Source organism: Meleagris gallopavo, chromosome 2 (assembly GCF_905368555.1).
Source record: "Meleagris gallopavo chromosome 2, MGAL_WU_HG_1.1, whole genome shotgun sequence".
Lineage (NCBI taxonomy): Eukaryota > Metazoa > Chordata > Aves > Galliformes > Phasianidae > Meleagris > Meleagris gallopavo.
The window spans coordinates 28,698,797-28,723,160 of record NC_139405.1 but is presented as its reverse complement, the minus strand read 5'-3'; the positions used below and the strand labels follow the sequence as shown (position 1 = coordinate 28,723,160).

Sequence of the window (24,364 nt, the reverse complement as noted above, 5' to 3'; positions counted from 1 at the left end):
TTCCAAGTAACTGTTCTGTGTGCTGAAGCCCTGCTTTCCAGGAAGTGGCTGGACATCTGCCTGCCAATGTGAAGAAGTGAATAAACTGCTTATTTTGCTTTGCTTGTGTGAACAGCTTTTGCTTTTCTTATTGAACTGTTGTTACCTTGAAGGTGAGTGAAAAATTCTCACATCAAAATAACATCATAATACCTATAAAGGTGGACAACTTCCATGCGTGGAAGAGCTCCACCCCTCATCCTGTCACTGCTTTACTACAACAAAAGTGCAGTGTGATGCCTGTTTGGCAGCCAGCTAAGGTCAACTTAGCACGTCCACTATGGACTTTTCCATAGGCCACATGGGAATATCTGCTTTGGTGTCTGGAGCACCTCTTCCTCTTTAGTATTACCAACCTTGATGATTACAAGGTTGTTTCTTACAGTTTGGGAGGTGACAGGTCAACTATTGTAACCCTTAAACTTTTTGTTGAACTTCAAGCTTGTCTTAGAGATAAGACTTTAAAACAAAATTGAGTCTGCATTGCTATTTTCATTTTTAATTGCTATAGCTTTTATATTAGGCTCCCATGTCTTCCTCTGAAGTCCAGCATTATCAACATGCTAATTGGTTAGAGACCTGGTGATGTGTGAAAGAGATGATCTCTTCCATTCTCTTGGCTCCTGTGCTCTGGGATTCCTACAGCCATTTGGTTACTCCTGTCCTGCTTGCTTTCAGAAATGACGTGTCTTACTGCTGTCTTGTTTATATTGAACATGTGTCAGGGTGATTTATTTTTTTTCTAGATGCATTTCTTGGTTTTCCCACATGGATATTATGAATATGATGTTACCTCATATTTCTATCTTCTGAATGTCTTTTTGTACTCTATCTGAACTGTATTGGTAGTAACTGATAATTTTATAACCTCTAATGTTAAAATGCTGTTTCCCTGCCCTTCTCAGATCAGTCATTTAAAATATTGCAACTTTAGAACAGATAAACAAGTTTTTATAAATATGTGGAATTAATATTTACTTCACAATTAATTGAGATAGAATTGTATGATGCTGCAGAACTTCCAATAAACCTAACACTTCTGGATACCTAGTAATTCTGGATATCTAAAACTTTTTACAGGATTCAACTGCTTTCCTCTAAACTTGCTTACTTGCAATCTTTGAGATACTGAACAGGACACAGTTGTTTGACTTTCAGCTGCTTTTCAAACATTACTACTGGTGAGAATCAAGATTTTAAGCAATAGTGCAGATTAATAAATTTTTGGATGTGCAATATCTTTGATACTCTTGGAAACAAGTAAAATTAATTATCCTGAAAACTGTTTCAGTGAGAAGACTTTTCATTTTGAAAAATCATAGAGCATGCTAGGGAGGATTGCAAAAGTACTTCAGAAAATATATCTGGATTTGTTCTCATGTGCATACTGTGAGTATACCTCAATATGTGTTATCAGTGAGAAATAAGAATGGAATGAGGAAATATTTTTATCATCTAATACAAAACACAAGAGGCTACTATTAGTGTGTGATGCCTAATTTAGGGGTCTGAATTACTGTGACCTGACTCATTTTCATGATGTCTTGTGGAGTCATGTTCAAAGCGAATGCTGATGGACTGCCACGATGGGGAGGTAACTCCTTTATAATGCAAGATCTATAACAATAGGAAACTGAATGCCCAGTGACTTACAGTAATCACAAAAGTATGTTTATTACTTATTCTTTCATAGCCTAAAATAGATGTAAGCCCTGCAGTGCTAAGATGTCTTTATATGTTTAAAATCATGAAAAGGGAAAGATAAGACCCTGTTTAGAAAGTACCTTTAAAGTATGTTAAGTGAAGATCATTAAGCATGAAGGGCTTCTGCTAAGCTTGCTTTGTTTAAAACTACTGTTCTTTGATTAGGATCCATTTTTTTAGAATGCATGGAAAGTGTGCTATAGAACCATACTGCCTAGAAATTCCCTGGGGAGTAAACTTACTGCTGTTTATGATAAAGTATGGGAATGGAGGAAGCATTGAGAGTTACCTGGCAGTTTCCATTAAAAGTGTAAGAGAGCTGGAAGCAGTGACAGATGACCTAAGAGGAATATAGAGACAGTGAGCATTCAGGAATGGGGGTTAAGACAGCCAAAGTCTATCCAGAATCTGTCAAGTTAAGCGTGATTTACATAAATAAATAAATAAATAAATCTTTTGAAGCAATATCAAAACCAAAGGGCCAGAGAGAGAAAAATTTAATCCACTGCTGTATGTAGTAGGGGATCTTGTGGAAAAGGACATGGAAATGAATGAGATACTCCTTGCCTTCTTCACAACGGTCACTACAGATAAAGCTTGCCTGAAGCAATCCAAGGCTACTAGGATCCGTAGTAAAGTCTGGAACAAGGAATACTTGCCCTTCGTAGAGGAAAATCAGGCTAAGGCACACTTAAATTGGATGTACACAAGTCTATGCGTTGTACCAGCAAGAGCTGAACAAACTACACTGTGTCATTGTGAGGTTAATCTTGATTATCTTTAGAAAAGTTGTGGAAATTGGGGGCGTGGCTCCTGAGGACTGGTAGAAAGCAACTGTCTCCTCTTTTCAAAAAGAATAAGAATGTGGGGAGATGCGAAGTGGTCAACTTCACATCAATCACTGGGAAGTTGATGGAGCAGATAATCTTGGAAACTGTTTCCAATCGCATAAAAGACAAGGTGATTAGAAATAGCCAGCTTGGATTTATGAAGGTGAAATCGTGCTTGACAAACCTGAGCTATGATAAGGTGACTAGCTCAGTATGTGAGGGGAGAACAGTAGATGTTGTTTATCTTGACTTTGGTAAGGCTTTTGGCACTGTCTCCTCTAATGTTCTCTTTGATAAACTGATGAAGTGTGAACTACACAAAAGCAGACAATGAGATGAGCCGAAAACTGTTTTGCTGGGCTCAAAGGAATCATCAGCATAAAGCCCTCTTGAAGAGCGGTCTCTAGTGGTATACCGCAAGGACGAGTTTGCAGAGGGAACAAAACTGTGAGGGAGTTTAGATGCACCACAGGGTTTGCAAGGACCTGGAGAGACTGGAGAAATGGGCTGTCCGGAGTTCAACAGAAGGAAGCGCGGTCTCCCTCCTGGGGAGGAAAATAACTGCATGCCAGTATGGGCTAAGGTCTGACTGATTGGAATGCAGCTCTGTCGGAGAAGGCCATGTAAGTCCTGGTGGTGGACACCAAATTGAACGTAAGCCAATAATGTGCCCTTGAGACAAAGAGGATTAGCAGCTTCCTGGGCTGTACTGGCCATAGCATCATCACTGGCAGTTCTGTGGGAATAGTCTGTCGCTTAGCTCTAGGGAGTGGAATCTGTCTGGAATGCGTTGTCTTGTTCTGAGTTCTGCGTACAAACTATGTACTGAAGGTAGTCCAGCAATTGGATGTGATGGTGGTTAAAGGTTGAAGTATCTCTTGTGAATACAGGTTGAGAGAGATGGGATTCTTCAACCAGGAGAAGAGAAAGTTCTGGAATGTGTGTGCAGAGATCTTATTGATGTGTGTGAGCACACATACTTGAAATACAGGAAGCTTCCTTTAAATATAATTATTTTACTGTGAGGGTGATCATACTCTGAAACAGAAATTTTGGAGATGGCCTAAGTCTGATTGGACATAGCCCTGAGCAATCTGTTCTAGTTCATCCTATGGTAAGGGGTCATGCTGGGAGATCTCTGGGAGTTCCTTCCACACTAAATGTTCTGTGATTCTCTTTGTTGAATTGTTTAAGTTGGTGCGATTCTGGGCCTTTTAACTGTTGAATGTTTATAAATTTTCATTGGTGTGAACCAGAAAAGGAGGTGGGGAAAAGAATTCACATGAAAAGTGTTTGTAATGCTAGAGCTCTCCTTGATCAATTACAAATTTTGCAGGCTTTGTCTGCGAAACAGGTTTATTCTTGTTCCTGTATCACTTCTCATCTTGTCTTAGTGACTATCAGTCTTCAGACTACCCTTCTGCAACTCCCAACAGCAGATGCAGCTCAGCAGATTTGCTAGTAGAGTGGAAAGCTGAAAATGATTTGGGGATTTTTTTTCTGCTTAGTAGCTATGCTAGGTAATGACAGTACATGACAGTAACTGATTTCCATTTCTACTTGCTGCAATTATTCTCAGACCTCTATGTCCATTCAGACTTGTATGCATACAGAGACTTCTGACTTGTCTCTTTCACAAGACAAGCCTATGGAGAATGGGTCTGCATTTCTGTTACGCTAAGCAATGTCTGAAGCTGCAAGGTTTTGTCTCACAATATCACTTACCTTATAATTGCAACTTTTGTCTTCTACCTCTTTTGAAAAGTGTTGTATACAAAGAAGGACTATAAAGTATAGTAAAGAAAATCAATACTGTCCCGCTTGTATGTCACATCTCTTTAGAAGTGCTGAACATTTTTCTTATTTTGCTACCCAGTGTGTGTCAGTATCCTTGCCAAATTCAGTACTGGCATACTGGCTTCAAAGATTGTCTCTGAAGAGAATGTGTTTGTGATAGCTGGATAGTAGAAAGATCATGAAATTAAACCACGATTTTATGCTTGAACCCTTGTATCCCTATACTGCTATGGACTTACTTTGTGACAGGCAAGTAAATTAAACACGAATCCTTAGAGGAATTTTATTTTGTATCTCCAATGAAATACTGGGCATTGAGTTGTTGATATACTTCTAGGACATGGCATGCACAAACTACATGTTTCTTCAGTGACATTTAACTACTGCATTTTGTATATCTAGTTGCTAAACATATTCTTCTATTCTGTATGGCTGTGCAGCAAATCAGATTGGGAATTTTAGCCGAGTGAAATGCGGTGGATCTTTTTCCCCTGATTCTTTGAGTCATTATTTTTCCATGCAGGTCAGATTCCTGATTGCAGTGATTGCAACTGTATTAAAATTTATCTACTTTACATAGATTGATCATTTAGAACATTGCCCTAACTCATCAGGAAATTGTGAAATAAGGATATTAAAGTTGTCTAGATACTCAATATTGCACTGAAGCTGAGCGGAGGTTTAGAGTAGTCTCTGCTTCAGTGTGGGTTAAGCCACTGTCGCTGGAGCTAATAATATTTAGAGCAACTTTGTTACTGGTTCACGTTTCTCACAGCACAGTACAGGATTTTCATGGTATAGTAAATGAGGAGCTCAGTTAATGCTGAACTGTGAGTACCTGATAGTAGGAATTCTCCAGTCATTTGTCTCTCTAATGCCATATAAAAAAAAAAAAAGCTTTGTTTATGTAACAAAGAAGCCCTCTGGAACAATAAAAAACACTGAGGGTAACAGAAGGAGGGAGAGAAGTGAATTTCAGACAAACAGTATTCTGTTCAGATCTCTGGATTCATTCAGAGATTCATAGGCTTTCTCTTTAGGAAGACGTATATTCCAACATGGTGTTTTGAAATGCTCTGAAAATATCAAATGAAAATATCTGAATTATCAAAAGACACATATGTATTTCTGTTATGCATCATATGCATCATTCCTCCTCCATCACCAGTAAGATGTTTGTATTTGCACTTCTCATAGCCTGCTAATATATCTTTAAAACAGTAAACTTCACAGCAATTTCATACCTATATGGGCAGTTTGTCTCCAGCTCTTTGTTTTGTTACTATTTGTGCTTATGCAATTCTCACTGTTGGGCAGATCTTCACAGGGAGATGCTGAAGTATCAGGAGAGGGAGGTTATTGGTGAAAACATTTGTTCTTTGAAATTTCCAGCACAGACTTTGGACTGTGTCCAATGCTTGTTGAAGCTAAGTTTCACATGCTTCTGGCTGCCCAAGTCAGAACTTTTGGTCTGTCATATATGCATGTGTTACGGAACAAAGCCTCTCTTTAGTGAGAACTTAAAAAAGCTGCTCAGTTTTTGACAGCACTGTAGTTACAGCAGGTAAAACTTGCATGTTGTACTATCCACACTGTAGTCAGCAAGATCAGCAAGATCTATTTGGGCAGTGGCTGTCCCAAAGTTCAGATCTCCAAGGGGATCAGTATTCCTTTAAAGGATGGAGAGCACCTCACTTTGCTGCCAGTGGCTATGTGCTTTTTCTTATTACCTTTTTACAATTGAAGGCTAGCTGCCCATAACACCGTGTGGATTTGGAAACCTCAGAGCTGCACAATTCATTTTACAATTGTCTCCTTTGTGATTCTGATATTTTGTTGTTTAATAGTACTAAATTCCTTTTAATTGAAAAAAAAAAAAAAACTTCCAGAGGTTCCAGTTTCAGACAAATTATGTAAACCATAGTAGTACCATAGTAGTAGCAGATTTTACTAATCATCTTTATTTGGATAAATGAGGTAGCAAATGTATGTATGGGTACTGACCATATGAAAAGTCAAGCTTCAGGTATTCTGTATTGAAATGCAGCGTTAGAAATACTCTCAGTATGAATTGGTATAAATTCAGGTGATTAATACCCATAAATAAAATGTGCTAACGAATATTATTGAGAGCTCTGCTCAAAATCTTTTCATCTTTTAAGTCCTAAACTGAAATAAAAAACACTCTATCTCTAGATTTGACATGTCTGACACCTGAACTGGCTTGACTGTTGAGGTGTGTCTGTATTGGTATTTTGGTATGGCACAAATGAGTTTTGAAGCAACCCTCTGATGGCTGTATTTTTTGTGAGCAAGTTCAGTTTGATCAGATGTGGGGGGTGTTTTTTGGAGAAAACTGATACAGAAACGGTGCCTCAGGTATCCGTTGGATGCACCTCAATCCGGAATGGGGACATAGGACCTAATGATTTATCTGTACAACTACAGAGTCCACCAGTGTGACCTTATGGAACCCATTGGAAGACTATCGAAGTACCAAACTTTTGTGCCAGAGAAAGGAACAAATTTCTCACATGCCTTGCGTAGGAGACCAGAGGGTGGTTTGCTGCTTTGAGTACCTTTAGTTGCAAGGACACATCCAGGTCAGCTCTTCCCTATTTCTTACTCTCTCATAATAGCTTAAGGTCCATTTTTTCAGTGCTCACCATTCCCTTTCTGGTCACAGAACAGCTTTTCTTGTCATCCCTTTAGGAGAGGAGTGAACTTGGTTTCTTAGTGCCATAGTGCTTCACACAAAAAGCAGAATGAAAGGTGGGGTTTTTTTTTTTTGTTCCTGAGACTTCACACTGGGGCAGTGACACATCATCCATGTGAGACAGCCCAAAGAAAGCAATATACATTGCAGAGGAATCTACAGAAAGCAGTATAATTGAGGAAGTAGCAGTGTATGAGAGATTTCCTTCAGAAAGTTTGCACTATATGTCTGGTTTGAACATTTAGTTTAAGAATCCTGTGTAAGCCATGTCTGGTTTGATCTCCACTGCTTTTTCTTCAATCATTCAGTTTCATAGTTCAAAATCTCTTTAAAGCCAATGTTGTTATATGGCTACGTGAGCTTGTTGCTAAACTGCTTGTTTCTCTTTAAATGTAGAAGCAAATAAATTTTTCTTCAAGTATTGGCTACTGCAAAGATGATTAGACATTTATTATATTTCTTCCTTTCTTTGCTCCAATAAAACTGAGTTTCCAGAAAGCTCTCATAATACTGGAAAGGGATGTGACCTTTTTTCAGTGAAAGAGATCCTGCTTTGCATTTGCTAACCCTTAAGCAATTCAAAATTTATACTTCCTTCTTTGCAGTGAAAGCTGTCTTAAGCTAATTGGCAATCTCAGTTTGCTAAATAAAAAACAAAACAGTCTTTCAAGTTCACCTCTGTTTCCATTTATTAGTCTCCATCTGGTTGTAAACCAGAAAAATCTAGAACGTTTGCTGCTCATCTCAAAGGTAGATTGAGACCCTGTCAGAATAAATAATTTTAAAAAAATCTTTAGCAGATATATCTGCTGGGTACTGTGTGGCAATGCCATTCTTAGTTTTGTTTAAAAATATGAAATGTATTGAATATTGAAATGGGTGAGTTATGTGACTTCCTTAAGGAACTGCCACAATCAAAGCATGTGCACCTCCTCAAATGTGCAATGGGAACAAAAGGAGACTTTTCATGTGGCTGAATGTTGAAGTGCATCTGTTGAAAGACAGGGATGACTTCATGGTTTATGCGTGGTAGGTACAAATCTGGTCTCCTGAGGTTCTCTAGGAAGAATGTGCTCTTCTGCATTGCATACATGCATATGTACATAACATAAAAGGTGAGTGTCTTTGTTGTAGGACATTGGTCGGGTGTGACTGCATCTGTGGAAGGTAGAAAAGTTGGCATGTTTTCCAACACTCTTGCTTCTGACTGTATGATGGTTTTTGTTCTACTTAAGTAATTCCTTGGAATGTATCAAGGATATCAAGGCACATCACTGCATAGGTGAACCTCATTCTGCATCTTCTTGAAGTTGTCCCCCAACTTCTCAAGTTTAATAGTTTCTTAGTAAGGTTCTTTTAAGTGAGAATTAATCATCACAACTGACTGCAAGGGAGCTACCAGGGTACCTCTGTGCTTTGTCTGTGCAGATCTAAAAATAGCTTATCTTAAGCAGGCAGATTTAAGCTTAGCAATTTCTTTAAACTTCATCTAAACTGTTATTACAGGTCTTAGAATCATAGAACGATTTGGGTTGGAATGGTCCCTTAACATCATGTAGTTCCAACCCCCTTGCTACGGACAGGGATACTTCCCTCTAGACCAAGTTGCTCACAGCCCCATCCAGCCTGGCCTTGGTTGCCTCTCTGGGCAGCCTGTTTCAGTGTCTTGTGTAACTGAAATATGTAGTATCTTCATTTGTTCACAGTCCTATTAAAGGAAAAGGCCTCAAACAGTTCTTCATATTACTCTTTAAAATTGTAATGATTTTACGCTTGAGAACTTACAGCTTTTAAATATAGTAGGCAAAGAGTAAATTGAAATAGGTCATGATCTAAATAAACATAGTACGTAATGTATGCTACATAATTGAATGTTTTGCTAAGAACAGGTCATTATCTTTCTGGCTCACTTAAATGTTGTTAATCATCAGTTAGAATTGATTTTATTTTATTTATTATTTTTTTTTCCCAAGCCACCAAGATAGAATAAACTGTGAATGCTTGACCTTAACTGCATGAGTAAAGAACAGCTTGCTGGGTGAACTGTGTGATCTTGAGCCCACTTCTTCCCTGCTTGTTCTGTGATTGCTGGCACTTCACCTTTGAGTGACGGCAAATGTTCCTCTTGCATCCAATCTGTATGTATTTTCTCACGTAACAAACACATTCCTGGTATCATAGTGAACTTGAAGGATTGCTTGCTTTTCCTGAGATCCACAAAACTCAGGTAACAGTATGTATGGAACTCAGCTTGCCTATATACCTATAGATGTAAATACCTAATGTGGGGAAGAATCATGCTGTCTGCTTTCTAGTTAGTAGCTCTATGTTTGCGTTGATTTTTTTTTTTTTTTTTAATATTTTCATTTGACAAAGTAGTCATGCAAAAAGTGTGGACTGACTTAAAAGGTACCTGTGTGTAAGTAGTTTAATTATAGAACATCCTCCACTTCACACTCCACAAATGCAACTTTACCTTGAAAATGTTCTAAGCTACACAATGATTGTACTTATTCATCATGTACACAGCTTTATTTGGTATATTACCATTTTCCATTTGTATGTTTTGCTATTAAATTTCCCCTTGAGTTTTCAGTAGTAGACTACACTTCCCCTGAGAGACCCAAGTCCTTGCTATGAATTTTGAAAGTACACCAAATCCTCCTCAAATGTACTGCAAATGGTAGTGTACTGTTAGCACTCCCATACATCACTTTAAATTTTCCGTGAATAAGAACGAAAGTTCTCTGGGCAGGGTGTTTATGAGAGAACCTCAGTACTTGTAGTTCAATGGCAATAATAATGATAGTGGTGGCTGGTGGCTGGCCAGATTCATCTGACCTTTCTGAAACTAATTTACTTTCTGAAAATTGGAAAAAGCAGAAGTGAATTAAGCAAGAAAAGGATCAAGCGCTCATCAACGTATTTCCTCTGAAAGTTTAAAAAAAATAAAAAAAAGCTTGACTTCCACACACAAAACCTGGCTGATGATTGTCCTAGAGCTTAATGAAGCAGAGTATCAACAATCTTGTTTAAACAGAACTGAAGCATGGCTAAAAATGTGGAAAATATTGAGTTTGTGGGGATGATGAATGTCAGAGAGCTGCTCTAAGCTTTTAAAAATGCGAGGTAACATTGGCAGTGAATACTTCAAGAAAGAATTGCACTTTGGCAGGAAAAGAAAAATTTAAGTCAAAAGGATTGTATGTCCATCCAAATACTTTTGAAGCAATGAAAACAGAGTAGAAATGAAGATGAAAGAGTGAATTTAGGGCAGTTTACTAATAGAATGGTGTAAGAATTCCCAATTTTTAGATCAGAAGTAGGTCTCATAGATGTTGTAAAGATTCATCTTTTAATGGGAAGGTCAATCTAGGCATAACTGCCACCAGTAACTATTGGCAGGAGTGATGCTGGTTTCCGTGATTAAATCATTTGATAGTTTGTTTTTTATTTTTTCTTTAGGAGCTTGATTTTAGTAACTTATAGGCTTGCAAAGCTTTGGTTGAATGTGATTCAATATAATAGAAGTCTGGTTTAAAGCTGAAAATTTTCAAGAAATTTTTTTGTCAGAACCATGCTGCACTTAAGCATGTGAGTAAGGAGGATGAATGGGACTCCTAGGGCAGTGAAGACATCCCACTTTCTATTCCTTCTGGTGAATTCTTTGCATTTTGTCCCACTGAATTCCCCTCTCTTCACTGTTTGACTGGAGCAGAAGCTTGTTGGGTGTGCTGAGAATATCTGAGGAACACGATGAGAAAGGAGACATGTTAAGAGGATAGAGGTTGAAATCAGGGTGTTTTATTTTGTTCATCTCCAGTGGCTTTGGAGCACAGCAAGTCAAAGAGCTGAGAGGAATAAGAAAATTCAGAGTGAAGGGAGAGGATCAGCAGCAGGTTTATTGATCAGTAGTGCATGAGTAATTATTGCAACAGTAGAAATTGTTGGAGAAATAAAGCTGAAGAAGAGAACTAAGGAGGGCAATATAAGCAGGAAGAGAAATAGTATGATAGCAACTAAAAGGAGATGGGCAAAGAAGGCAGAAAGAAGAGGAAGATATTGGGGCAGAAAGGCAAAAAGTGTTAGAGTACACCTCTGCCGTATTTGAGACTCAACATCAATATCCCCATGCTGTGTGACAGAAAAATCCACTGACAAAGCGCATGAATGTATGGATGTGGCACAAGTCCTGAGCAGTAATATCAAAGGCTGCATTTCTTAATGTATTTGAACAAACTGTTTGGGTTTTGTTTTGTTGTTGCTGTGTGGGTTGTTTTTGTTTTGTGTGTGTGTTTTATTTTGCTTTTTTTTTTTTTTTTCTTCTTCAAAGTACTGGAAAAATAATTCCAAGTCTGCAGAAATTGTAAGAGCTATCTCCAAAGGAAAGCCTTTACCAGTTGATAAAATCTTCCTTTGCAGCTTCAGGCTTTCTTTTGCAAAAGTAATAAGCTTTTGACCAGTGCCAGAGTGCACGATTTGTTCAATATAAATGTATGTTTTCACTCTGAAATACATGAAATCCTTCATTTTATCTGTTCCGCTTTGAAATATCCAACTCTTTTACTTTTGGAATGTAGCAGGTAATACAGAATTATTTGTCTCTCAATGAAGTTTTGATGATTGGATTCCTTCTCATGATATGTTTTAAAGTTGCCTGCACCAAAACCTGCCAACAGTTTTGCATTTTTGGCTTATCTTTATCACTGTCCAGTGAGAGGTGAAATCTAATGATTCAATTATTCTAATTTACACTGTTGTCTTTGAGGATAACTAAATAACCAAGACTTCCCTTCTGCTAAGGATTGGCAGTTTGTTTGTGGCACCTGGCACTGGTTTTATCTACATCTTCTGGACCTTCTTGTTTTGCTTCATCAAATAACGGGTTTATTTGCATGCCTACTTACCTCTGCCTCCTGGCTATGCATATTTAACATAGCAGTTATCTGTTGTTTTTTCTTTTTTCCCTTGCTTTGGCTCACCAGGCATCATGCTGATGATTTGCCTAGTCATCCTTTTCTTTTAGCTTATTTTTCTTTCACTATATGCATGTTTTGTTTTTTTTTATTTTTAAAGTTCTTGAATCACGGGCATAGTTAAATGGGTCCCTTCCTCTGCTTTAGGAAGCCTGCAGCTGTTTCTCTTCTTACCTTTCAAGAAAACTTTTTATTGCATCTTTTTTTTTTTTTTCCCACTTTATTTTAACATGCTTTTAATGAGATGTCTTCTATTAATTACATTAACTTACTGATCCAATAACTTAAAAACACAGAACCTCTTAGCAGTGTTTTTACATATATATAAAACTTTCAATCATGTTTGTTCGTGCAATAAATTTATTCCAACTCACTTTTATTTATTCTGAATAAGACTTTTACTGGTCCCTCTTGGTGTCTTACCAAGCCTTCACAAAGCTGTGCTATTAGCATAAATACTTGTATTTCATAAACAGCCTTCTTTTATTATGTTAATTCGCGTATCTTTTATAGTTCATAAACACTCTCCATTATTAAAATGAATACACACAAAAATGCACACATTTTTATGACTTGTTTTTTAAAGTACATTTCAAAAGGTTATGTTAGGTTTCAGTGTGGTCTAGCATAATCAATACAGCTTTTTCTCAACACAAGTTATTCAGCTGAAATGCTTAGAGAGTATAACTCCTTTTAGCATAATAATCTTGTTTTTCAGTATGATGTGGTGGGGCTTTTGTTGTTGTTTTTTTTTTTTCTTTCTGGTGAGTTTTTTGGTTGATTTATGGTGGGTTTTTTTGGCTTGTTTGTTTTGAGATACTAACTCCTACCTAGCGATATGCAATGTTACAACTTAATGAGTGCTTTGATTTATTGTGGCCTACTTTGCTCATGCAACTTCTATTGGCAACTAGTATGCAAGTAGTTTTTAATTACGAAGCTATATTCTATCACTTTTCCACAGATCTTACTCCTGCACTGCACAGAATGGGTGGTCTTTTAAGGCAAGTAGTAAAGCTCAAACTCCTCTCTGCAGAATCATTGCCTCATTAACTGTGGGGACTTGTACTGTGTGAGGGAAAATACTGCGGAGCTGGAAATGATGATCTCTGCACTAAGAAAAGTGAATGTCCATGTAGAATGAATATTGTGGCTGCATAATTTTCTCTGTTGTATAAATCTGGCTTTAATATGTAACTAGAATACATTGTTCATTTTTGGAACGTCTGTGAACAAATAGGAGACAGTAGTGGTTAATGTTCATTGGGAAGCTGAATTGGTGGTCTAAGAAAACATTGGATTTGTTGTTATTTTGATTCAGTATGCTTAAATATGACCTGATAGCTTGATAATTTTTCATTAAATGACATCCCCCTATTATTTACCCTGAGGAATCCCCTCTCTCCCCTCCCACAAGAAAAAAACAAACCCAACAATAGATTCTATTGACAAAAAATGTATAACTGCATAAGTTAAAACAGTTTTATTGCATGGAATTAAAAAGCACATAAGTGGCTTTAGCTTAGCAATTCTTAAGTCTTGAATGTTTTATTTTTTAGCATTAGTATAATTCCAAATTGATTGTTTTTAAATAAGAATGTATTTGCATGCAGAATCTCTGCAGTACATCACCTCCATGAGCAAAGTCTCTGGTTTTTAACTTTTGATAGTAAAGCATGACGTACAGGCTCTGAGGACTTCAGGGTATGCAAGGTGAGTTTGTGCAATCTGTATCATAGACAACACGTGCAATCTGTATCATAGACAACACGTGCAATCTGTATCATAGACAACACGTGCAATCTGTATCATAGACAACACTTGCTCAGCTGCATCTCCCCTTGCACCCTGTAAAGTAGATATTAGGTGTGTGTAAGCTCACGTCCATCTTTTCTTTTAGGACAGTGGGTACATGACTCTCTCTTATCATTCTGTTGCAGCATGATGGGAGCTCTCAGTATGTGCATTCAGATCTGTTTTCCCACCTCTCACACAGACTGTAGGATATAATTGAAAATGAATCTCTTCTTGCTGCAGAAACTTGAAGTGACCGTCAGCTTTTCTGCCTTCAAAACAAAATGCAAGGCATAGTTTTGTCATTGCTTTATCATCACTAAAACGAAGGAGTTGGAATGACTAATATACAGAGGGAGGAGAAACAGTGGGAAAGGGTACTAAATAAAGTACTCGTAGTTAAATTGCCTGTTGAGGTAATATAATTTCAGACGATGTGGCAGTGAGCCCAGCATAAACACTCATTTAGATAAATGTGTTTCTTGGACAGTAGTGCAGGCTGGAGCTCCTCCTGCTCCCTGGAGGCTTCATGTCCAGATTGCACCCTATTGCTGTATTGCCAACTGCAGGTCTTGGGTTTAGGATGTGTTTGCTGTATGAGAAGCCAGAATGGGGGCTAAATGATGCTTCTGTGACAGCTTTTACAGCCAACAGTGACTCTAAGTGAGCAGTGGTCAGGTCACATCAACTGATAACTGTTGGGAGGTGTAGACTCCCAAGGTCCCCATCAAAGGGCATTTTTCTCATTTCAGGAACAAACTAGTCTGCTGGAAGACTGTTGTGATACCCATATACTACTACAGAATCCCTCTTTTTAGTGGACAAAATTGTTACCATTTCCAAAACATTTACTTCTGCTTGAAATAGAGAAGATCTATTAACAGAGTTCTATAATATTTGACACAGCATCTAGACAAAACTCTTGGTCTCTCGTCCTTTTTCGTCACTCTCACGTCTCTCTGCCTGAATAGAAGTGATTGAATAGGACATGCTGTAATTTGTTTTTACAGTGAATAATGTTTCAGTTTATCCTGAGGGACTGTTAGGTGAGTAATCTGACCTTGACACAGTGTTGTTGTAAAAGGCAGATCAGGTTGTTTTAAGCAGATAAATCATTTAATTTGCTTCTATTTCTAATAAAAGGAGGCTGATAGGGAAGTGTTTGTGAGCATTCTGCCATGTGATAACATTTTCCTCTTAAGTAGAATTGTTTAGCTGGCCACAGCATTTGTTTTTATTTACAGACTCATCAGAGAACATTATAGATGATGGTATTAACTTCAGTGTTAACTCTTGGCCTATCCTCTCTGTCTTTTATCGGTCTACAGAGCATTTGAGCTTTGGACATCAATCCACATTTTAACATGTAATTCTAATGAGGTGTGATTGACACTTTACAAATAAACTGGCTTCTTTAAGATCCCATTCTAAAAGTTGTGCAACTTCGTCAGCTGATGCATTAATTTACAAATTAAATAAAATCAGATTCCCCATATGCTGGAAGTAGTTTTTATTTATTTTCATTGTAGAGTGTGATATTCAATTATTGAATGTAATAATTGGTGTCAGTTGAGAAACTGACTGTATGGTATCAAAAAGCATTATGATACAGGAGAAGGATATTGTATGATAGCAAGGAGGCAGCAACTACTCACATCTTGTGGAAAGTTTGTTCATCATTTTGATCTACTCAAACTGGAGCTGGTTGTTGTACATTTGGTATTTGCACTGCCTGAAAAGTAAGGGGGCCTGAGTCACAACAGGATTCAGACATGACTAAGAATCCTGGGGATTGAGTTTGCCTCGCATGTCTTTCACAGTGCTGGTTTTCAACAAGACCAGTTGCAGAGGATGAAAGGTCTTGTGTGTGTGGTATGTATTCAACACCAAAACCTTCAGGACCCTTGTCATAAACTTGTGCTGATATTATATAAGGTCAGATGTCTTTCATATACAGCTGAAAATATTCTGTTTCCACAGGGTTGAGGCTTGATCTCCCGTTCCTGAGAGTATCAGTTGCCTTTAGTACATCAGCTCTGCACCACTTTCCTGTCATCTGCATGGTTTCTCAGTTCTTTTGTGAGCATTTCTCCACGTATCAACCATGCTGCAATCCTAACGCTGCCTTATAGGTTAAGATTTTTGTTTATTTGTTTGTTTCTAAAGTTTTCTATCTCATAAGTGTTTTGGGTGATGAATGATTCCTGAGACAAGACGTGCGTATGCTTCTCCCATTGACATACATAGTTTCTTCTCCCATTCACATTACGTGGTTTCTTCTGTTTGGGCTTTTGATTTAATTCTTTTTGCTTAAGACTCTTCCTGAATACAGAAGTGTCTGATTCCTGCACTGACTACTGCTGTATTAGGATTTAGAATTATTAGACTTTAGATACTTTCATATGCTAAAGTTCAGTTGTCTTTACCATTTGTACTCCTATTTTGGTGCTGCTGTCTGATGTAATTTTATTATAAGTCATTTCATCATACCTGATTTTACAAGATCAAGTTGCTAACTGCTTTTAAAAGATATTTTATTTATTTGTTTGTTATCCAAACATGTAGACAGGAGGAATTAAAAGACTACACGGCTACTTTAAGCAGAGATTTATGGTTTTATTTTGTAGTGCAGATATTTGCCGAGATAGCTGCATTCTGGGGAGATTGTATTAATGTACTTGTTCTGACATTTCTCTATTCACTAGTCTGCATGATTTCAGAATAGAAAGAGCATCCACACCTTTCGCATGCTCTTTTCCCTGTGAATATCGTAGATGAGGCTGTAACCCTGAGGCCAGGCAGCAGCAGTGCTGATGGGCAGGGAGCAGGCAAAAAGCGCTCCTGCAGCCGTCCTGGAGTGTTCTTTCCAACTCAGAAAGCTGTTGGTGAGGAGGGAAGGTCGCAGCCTTGCCTCCCAGCATGCATGCTCTACTCCAGCTGACCCTATGTCCCCTCTTGTTTCTGGCAGTGCTGCATGGGCAGGTGTACCGGTTCTGTACCTCTGAGGGTACCTGGCTGCTGAAGGAGAACTCGACTCTGCCCTGGAGGAACCTGACAGAGTGTGAGGCCTCTGATCAGGTAAGAGTATCTCTCTGGCTGCTACCATTATTTAGGACCAAACAGAGGACAGTACTAATGATTGATGCAAATGCATTTTTGCCCTGTCAAAGTAATCATTTTCAATTCATCCTGAGTGCCTCACTTTGAGTCTAACAGTAAGGGATGTCAGGTATCTCCCCTTTAACAAAGTGAGGCAGATGAGCCTAGGGTTAATGTAGGTGAGGCAACTGGGAGAAGTAAACTGGAGGATCTTGGCTGTGGTGCAGGATATTCCTGAGGGAGTCAGTGGTCTTATTTACTCTCATTACAGAAATCATCTAATATTATCCCTTTTCCTTTCCTTCCCTTGGTGGAATATTTCTGGGATAAAATTAGTTTGCGTTCTCTGTCTCATAAGTAGATATTGAAATTAACTGACCTGAAAGTCACTTGTTTTTCAGCTTTGGGCAAAGGGTAGTTCCTGCTTTCTGTTTGTTTGTGGGATTTGTTTGTTTGTTTTTAAGCTAAATTTGACATGAACTGTAGAATTAGGCTTGTCAGTTTATTTTCTTGCCCTAGTACTTTATACTCTGCAGGGAGCTGGGATACCTGGCACCAAATAAAGAAAAGTGGAGAGATTTCCAAGGGATTTTGGTCAGCCACTGGCGTCAGCTAGTGCACTGTGTGCGTACCCATGATGTAATGCCATTACAGCTGTGAGCCTCCAAGGGTGATCATTTTGCTTATATAAATTGAGTTTGCTCTCTGTCTCAGCATGCTGGGAACTAGTACATACCTAGCCAGAACAGTACTAGTGTATGAAATTCCTTAGTTCCACAGGCAGGGTGCCTCCTGAGTTCCTGGAACTCAGTACCTCTTTAGAAGGAATAGATGGCTGCAAAGTGGAAGGAAATGCAATAAGAGATAATTTCTAGTTCTCCAACTGTGTAAAATGTAACATTTCCTTATAATGTATTTTATTTAAAATTTCCTTATAATTTTCTTCTTCCATATCAGTAGCATATTCTGGGTGTCTCAGCACAGCACTTTGGTGTACCAGCCAGTATAATTTTGATCACTTTTCCCTGTTTGCCTTTGTGGTTTCTTCCAGACCTGTGCTGGAACATGCCAAGAAAAGAGATAGCTAGTGGCAACACGTGGTCATTTGGCACCTACCTCCAGGTTTCCATGAGCTAGTTTGGAGTTTGAAAACCTTCATAAATCATGTGACACCCCGGAATGTGAATGACCATGTTTGCTTTTCCAGCTAATGTGTACAGAGCCCCTGGTAATCTTACACTGTACGATCTATACATCTTGTGCACAAAGACAGGAGGTTGTTTTTATGAGCTTACTGTATACTATGTCACAACTGTTGTTACACACAGTCCCAAGAGTTTGCAAGTGATTCCTTATGAAATAACATTGTTTTCTTTAGGTATGAGTTGTGGGTTTGATCTATGTAGGTGTTTTAAGTTGTTACATCCTGGTAGCTTGCCTGTCTTTTGATCCTGAAGAGATTTTATTTTTCTCTTCATAAAGTAACTTTCATGTCATTCCTTCTAAAACTAAGCTAGCAAATCTCTGAGGAACAGCCTGTATGCTCACATTAAATCCTCCTGGCTTTGCAAAATACATCTGAATAGCTGTACTTTGTGAAGTACAACGAGTATATTCCTTTGTACACCACAGGTCTTGGGAGTCTGCTGCATAATCAGCAGCTTGAAGTAGAGAAATAAAAGAGAACATGAATGTGCCTTGGAGCCCAAGCAACAAAGTGTGTACTGTATTTCAGACCCACACATAGCTTTTTAGACAGTTCTCTCCCTAAAGATTTTGTCCAGCACTTTTAAGCAAGCGTCTAAATGGATGTGTCTTCAACAGGACATATGAAGAGAGAGAGAGAGAGAGGCTATCAGGAAGTTATGAGCATCCCTGCTGCTACATCACTTCATTCCCTTTCAGGCAGTGCTGTAACTCATAGTTAATGGTATGAGGTGGTCTGCAGCCTGTTGCCAGCAGGCAGTGTAGTTGAGGCGGAAGAGGCACTATTCAGGGACAGGAAGGGGTTTAATTACATGAGTGTAAGGCATACTTTACCTTAGACCCAGTAAATGGGACCTGGCTTGTTTTATTTCTAAACATAGACATTACCAAAGGAACACCCTTATTACAGCATTAAGGTGATAGGCTCTAAGAGTGCAAGTCTGAAAATATAAGCTTTACCATTTTTACTGCAGAATTAAGTTGTCTGTTCTTCCTGTTATCTGTTTAATCCCTGCCCGTGTGGTAATTTATGCCTCTCTGACTCTGATTATTATTGAATAATTCTGCATTATCTATTTTCTAGCTTGGCTGTGAAGTCCAACTCTTTGACTGAACACCTTGGAGCAGCTGGGGAATTAAGATTAAAATTTGTATTTCTTTAAAACATAGGAAAGTGGAAGAGTGATTCAATGAATGCATTTAAACTTAAAAATAGGAGAGTGACTTCCGTGTATCATTAAGAAAAGTCAAAAAGCAACTCAGTAAAAAAGAACTGAAGCCCATTAGCTCTGTTCATCCCTTCCTCCCTCTCTTTTTTTCTTTTCTCCTTTATGTGCTCTCAGGATGCACCAGAAGAACAGCTCCTGAATTTGTCCATCATATACACCATTGGATATGCTCTTTCCTTCTCTGCCCTTATAATTGCAACCGCCATTCTTCTTGGATTCAGGTAACTGGCGAAGCTCTGGAGAACGGAGAAATGTTTTTCTGTATGATTGTATCAGGCTGACATAAAAATTTGATTTTATCCTTCTTCTATCACCTTATTTCTCAGTTGCCTTTGTGTTCTTTCTCGCATTCATTTCTTCTCAAAATTCAAGCAAAATTCCTAAGCTTCTATTATATGACTGGCATGTATGAATATGCTTTTTATTAGTTGAAATATTTTGTTTTTATATTTATTTCAATGAAGTTTCCACTAAAAGAGATGAAGAAAGATTTCATCATTCTCTCATGATGTTGCCTTGGTGATGGGGGATCTGGGATGCATCTGGGATGGACATTTAGCAGAGGAGTTTTCATTCTACCTTGCACAGTTGTGTATAAGCCTCAGTCTTGCCCATTTCCTAGTCACAGAATTACAAAATCACAGAACTCTAGGGATCATCTAGTCCCCCTGCTAAAGCAAGTTCCTTACAGTAGGTCTTGCAGGAAGGCATCCGGATTGGTCTTGAATATCTTTAGAGAAGGAGATTCCATTTCACCGAGTTGCCTGTTCCAGTGCTTCATCACTCTGATAGTAAAGGAGTTCTTTGATTTCGTTTGGAACTTGCTATGCTCCAGCTTCTGCCTGTTGCTCCTTGTTCTGTTGTTCACCACTGAAAAGAGTCCCTCACAGTCAACTTGACTCCCATGCTTTGGATACTTATAAACAGCAGTGAGATGCCCCTCAGCCTTCTCTTCTCCATACTGATCGTACCCAGGTCTCTCAGCTTTTCATCGTTTAGGAGATGATTTCAGGCTCTTTATCATCTTCTAATCCAAACCATTCTATGATTCTATGATTCATTGATCTTTGTGTCCTGCTGCTGGACTTCTTAGAGATTCCTGTCTTTTTTTGAACTGAGGAGCCCAGAACTGAACACAGTATTCCAGATGTGGTTTGTGTAGGGTGTATTTCAATGCAGAGAAGGACTTTTGCCACCATCTCTTGTTGGAGAGCTTTCAGAAACTCTCATTTATTTTGCTATGTGGAAGATAAATTAATTGAAATCGATATTTCTAAAGTTTTTGTGAAATATATTGCTGTCATTTGGTCACATTAGCATACTGGCTTCATCCAGTAATGCACCAACACATTGCACAGAGTACCTCAAAATTAAGAGACTCCAGGTTGCACAGCCTTCCTGAACTGGGTGCGTGTTGATGGTACATTGTGTAGGTTTGATTAAAATAAAAAATAAAGCCTTCAGCCTCCAACAAAACAGTCTCTCTTTTTTTCTCTCCCTAAGTACAATAAGTATCTCACTGATTCCAGACAGATTTTCCTATGGTATAGGAATGCTGAACACGGTGCTAGAAAACACAAAGACATAAGCCTACTCTGGTGTGGGAGGGAAGTCCCTCTGTCATGTGGTCTTGCTTCTGGATGCTGTATACATCTGGATCTCATCATCTTGATTACATGTTGATGAGGCTGCCTCTGAATTGTATTTTCCCATCTCCCAGTTCTATGCTCTGATCCTTAAGAAATTTTCTTCCCTAGTAAATAATTCTCATTGCCGGTTAATGATTGCTTGCTCTGAAGCCAGCACTCTGTTAGCAAGGCAGTCCCTCACTTGTCCTCTCTCCTACTCATTGGAGGAGTTGCATTTAAAAACATCAGTCGTGCCTTCATCTTCTAATCCCCAAAGCTAAAGTAACCCAAGCCTTATACTAGCATGCAACGCCTTCTAGTGTAGTGTTATCCCTTCTTCTCAAAGAAGATTTAAAATGACTGCAGAAATGTAGACATGCTCACTCTCTGAGTCCCACGTAATGATAACTGTGATTTGTACGTGTTGTGGCTGTACAACATGGGACTCATCCAACAAAACACCGGATGGTCTTGAATTCTCCAAATGTCTCCCAGGATGAGAGCTTTCTTCTTACTTCACCCATCAGTGACACTTTTTGAGTAATTTTAGCAGCTCAGATGTAAAAGACACAGAACACAACCATGTGCTTCCTGAAGGAAGGATGCACATGGCTTTGGCACATCATAAGGAGCAACTTTGCCGCAGATGACTGGTAGGAGAAAGGAAATGCTGATGCCCTGATTTTTGTGGAGAGATTATTTAGCAATTTTTCCTTCAACTGTGAAGCAGTGTCTGGAGAAGTGTGCTTGAGTGTCTGTTTCTGGCTTTGCAAATAATGTTTCAGAGATATGGAATGCCATCCAACCATTTTTTGTTTTTATGTCTATTGACTGTCCGAAGACAACTTCTTTCTATATCTCATAAAAAACATAAGACGCTCCCCCTATGTGACTGCAGTTACTGGATTCTGGATGCTATTGGAATGTGACTCATCCCCATTGGTTGTGCAGTCTCATCAGATGAGGATAGAAATTGAATTCGGTGGCATCAAAATGCTGATATTCACCACTTCTGTAGTAGGAAGGAGTTAGTATTATACTACAGAATAACCCTTGTATTTGCTTTTTGTAATGATTCAAGAGAGTAGTGTATCTCTAGTGTCCAATTTTCCATCTTCTGAAATGAAAGAAAAATCTGTAGTTTCAGTGATGGAAGCTGAAGCAGGCCCATAATTTCATGAATTAGGTAATCTGAATAGCTTGCCTTGACTGCAGCAGAAATAGTAACTACTTCAACCTGTTATCTTCATTTGGCTAGTTTACATACATTTGTCAATTGGATTTAAATATATGGCAATTTTGAAGTGTAGCAACAAATAAATTTTGAATTAGACAAAAATAAATATTAATCATATGTAAGTTTTGCAATAGGCGGTAACCTAAAAGTGATATAAGCAATTCTTATTAAATTATATATTTTTAAATAAAAATCTTCTTTTTCTTAATTTTAAAACTGATAGTATTCAAGATCAAGCTTATTTTTTCCTTTTTTTTTTTTTTTTTAGCATCAAACAAAGAGAGAATTATATCTAGTGTAGCTTCCTTTGAAGCAGAATATGTACCCTTGCAATTCTGGAAGAAAAAAAATTTGTGGGTGAAACTGGTAAAGCACTAGCAGCACTCTGCAGTTGGTTGTCATTTACATGACTGCAGTTTCCTTTGCTGTCCTTAAACATGCTCTTTTTGATAAGTAGCAATGTTGTTGTCTTTACAGCTGTGACTGCTGAAATTCAAGAGGGTATTTTTCTTTTCTTTCTTTCTCTTTTTTTTTTTTTTTTTTTTTCAATTCTGAATGCAGAGGAGGAAATCATGTTCCTTTTTGTTACATGGGAGATTTGAATACAGCCTTTTCTCTTGTCAAATTGATAATTTACAGGTGGATTTTCTTTTCACTGGGGAAGGCATGCTTGAACACAGCCCAGAAGCTGTACTGTACAGCAGTTCCTGAGCCGAAGTAAACTTGTTCAGTGACACTAGGGTCAGTTCAAAGGGATTAGGTACAGCATGATTTGAAATTAGAATGGTTTTAGATCTTTCGTATGTTTCTTATGAAAATGATTTAATTTTTACACTCCTAAAACATTTTAAATTGATTTTTCTTATGTACCCATTGCTTCCCTTCCCTCAGACATTCACCCTCATAGCTGCACTTTTGAATATATTTTCCTCTGTCACAGTGATTCCTTCCCAAAAACAGCTTGAAATGCCCCCAGCCATTCTCAAGTTACAGGATTTCCTCTGGTACCTCATGATTTTCAACAGGGCTCGTTATGCCTGCCCTCAGTCCTATCTATGCTATTGCTGCTTTTACACTATTTGTGGATCATGACTGAGTCTTCCATTTTTGCAGACATCTTCATTGCACAAGGAATTATATTCATCTGAACCTTTTCACCTCTTTTATCCTCCGTGCTATATCCGTCTTCATTAAAGACTCAGTGGTGAAGTGGATGTACAGCACAGCCACACAAGAGCACCAGTGGGAAGGACTTATCTCCTTCCAGGTAGGGGCAGACACTGTGGTGGTTATGAGGATATTGGAGTCATCATGGTGGTGTGTCTGCATCACAGCAGGTAATTTCAGTTTGTACACCTAGGCTTGTCCAAAACAATGCTTTCTGCAGTCTGTAATTTCTCTGAATCTTACAGCGCAACGTATGCGGTTGTGGTTGTGCCATTCAGAGCTTATTGCAGACAAACAGTTGATGTCATGGTATATTTTCTCGTCCTCTTGTAGGTTTGCCTTTCTAAATGGAACAAACATGGCCAAGTGGATTTTTTGCATGTGTATAAATGACTCTTTCCTCTTCTACAGCCGCAGTTCTTCTAGTACTAGCAAGAGGAAATTCATTTTACTAAGCCAACACCTCCTGTGTTAGGATTGTCCCTCCGGTATAGTGATCAAATTAGTGGGTCATTCTTGGAAATCTTTATAATGTTTTAATGATAGAAAAATTGAAGCATCAAATTGATATGCAAATTTAAAAGCATTTAGAAAAGCTTTGGAGGAACAGACTAATTAAATACTTCTAATCAATTAAGGAGGATCTGCAGCTCTTGTGAATATGATGAAAGCATGCCTTTCCTCTTTAATTACATTTTGTTTCCCAAATATGAATCTTTATAGAAATATATTCCCATTATTTATATCACTCCTGTGATTCTAGAACACGGGTACAGCATTTGCTACTGAAATACTGGATTGGGGGTCATAAAGAGACATAATACATGATTAGTACCCATCTCTTTGTGACGCTCTGCCTAGGGCTTAATTGTTAATACCACAAGTGAATATCATAGGGTAGTTCATTTCTTTGCATTGAGATTGTGTTGGTTGGCAGAAAGT

The 24,364-nt window shown here is 38.3% G+C and overlaps 1 protein-coding gene across 1 annotated transcript in view; it reads left to right on the top strand.

Moving 5' to 3' along the window:
* Positions 1 to 24,364, top strand: part of GLP1R (glucagon like peptide 1 receptor) — an 81,118-nt gene that overhangs the window by 31,326 nt on the left and 25,428 nt on the right. The window contains exons 4-6 of the mRNA XM_085219431.1: positions 16,825 to 16,934; positions 19,505 to 19,611; positions 23,369 to 23,522. Coding sequence (XP_085075557.1) covers positions 16,825 to 16,934; positions 19,505 to 19,611; positions 23,369 to 23,522 — 371 coding nt within the window. The remainder of the gene's footprint in view (positions 1 to 16,824; positions 16,935 to 19,504; positions 19,612 to 23,368; positions 23,523 to 24,364) is intronic.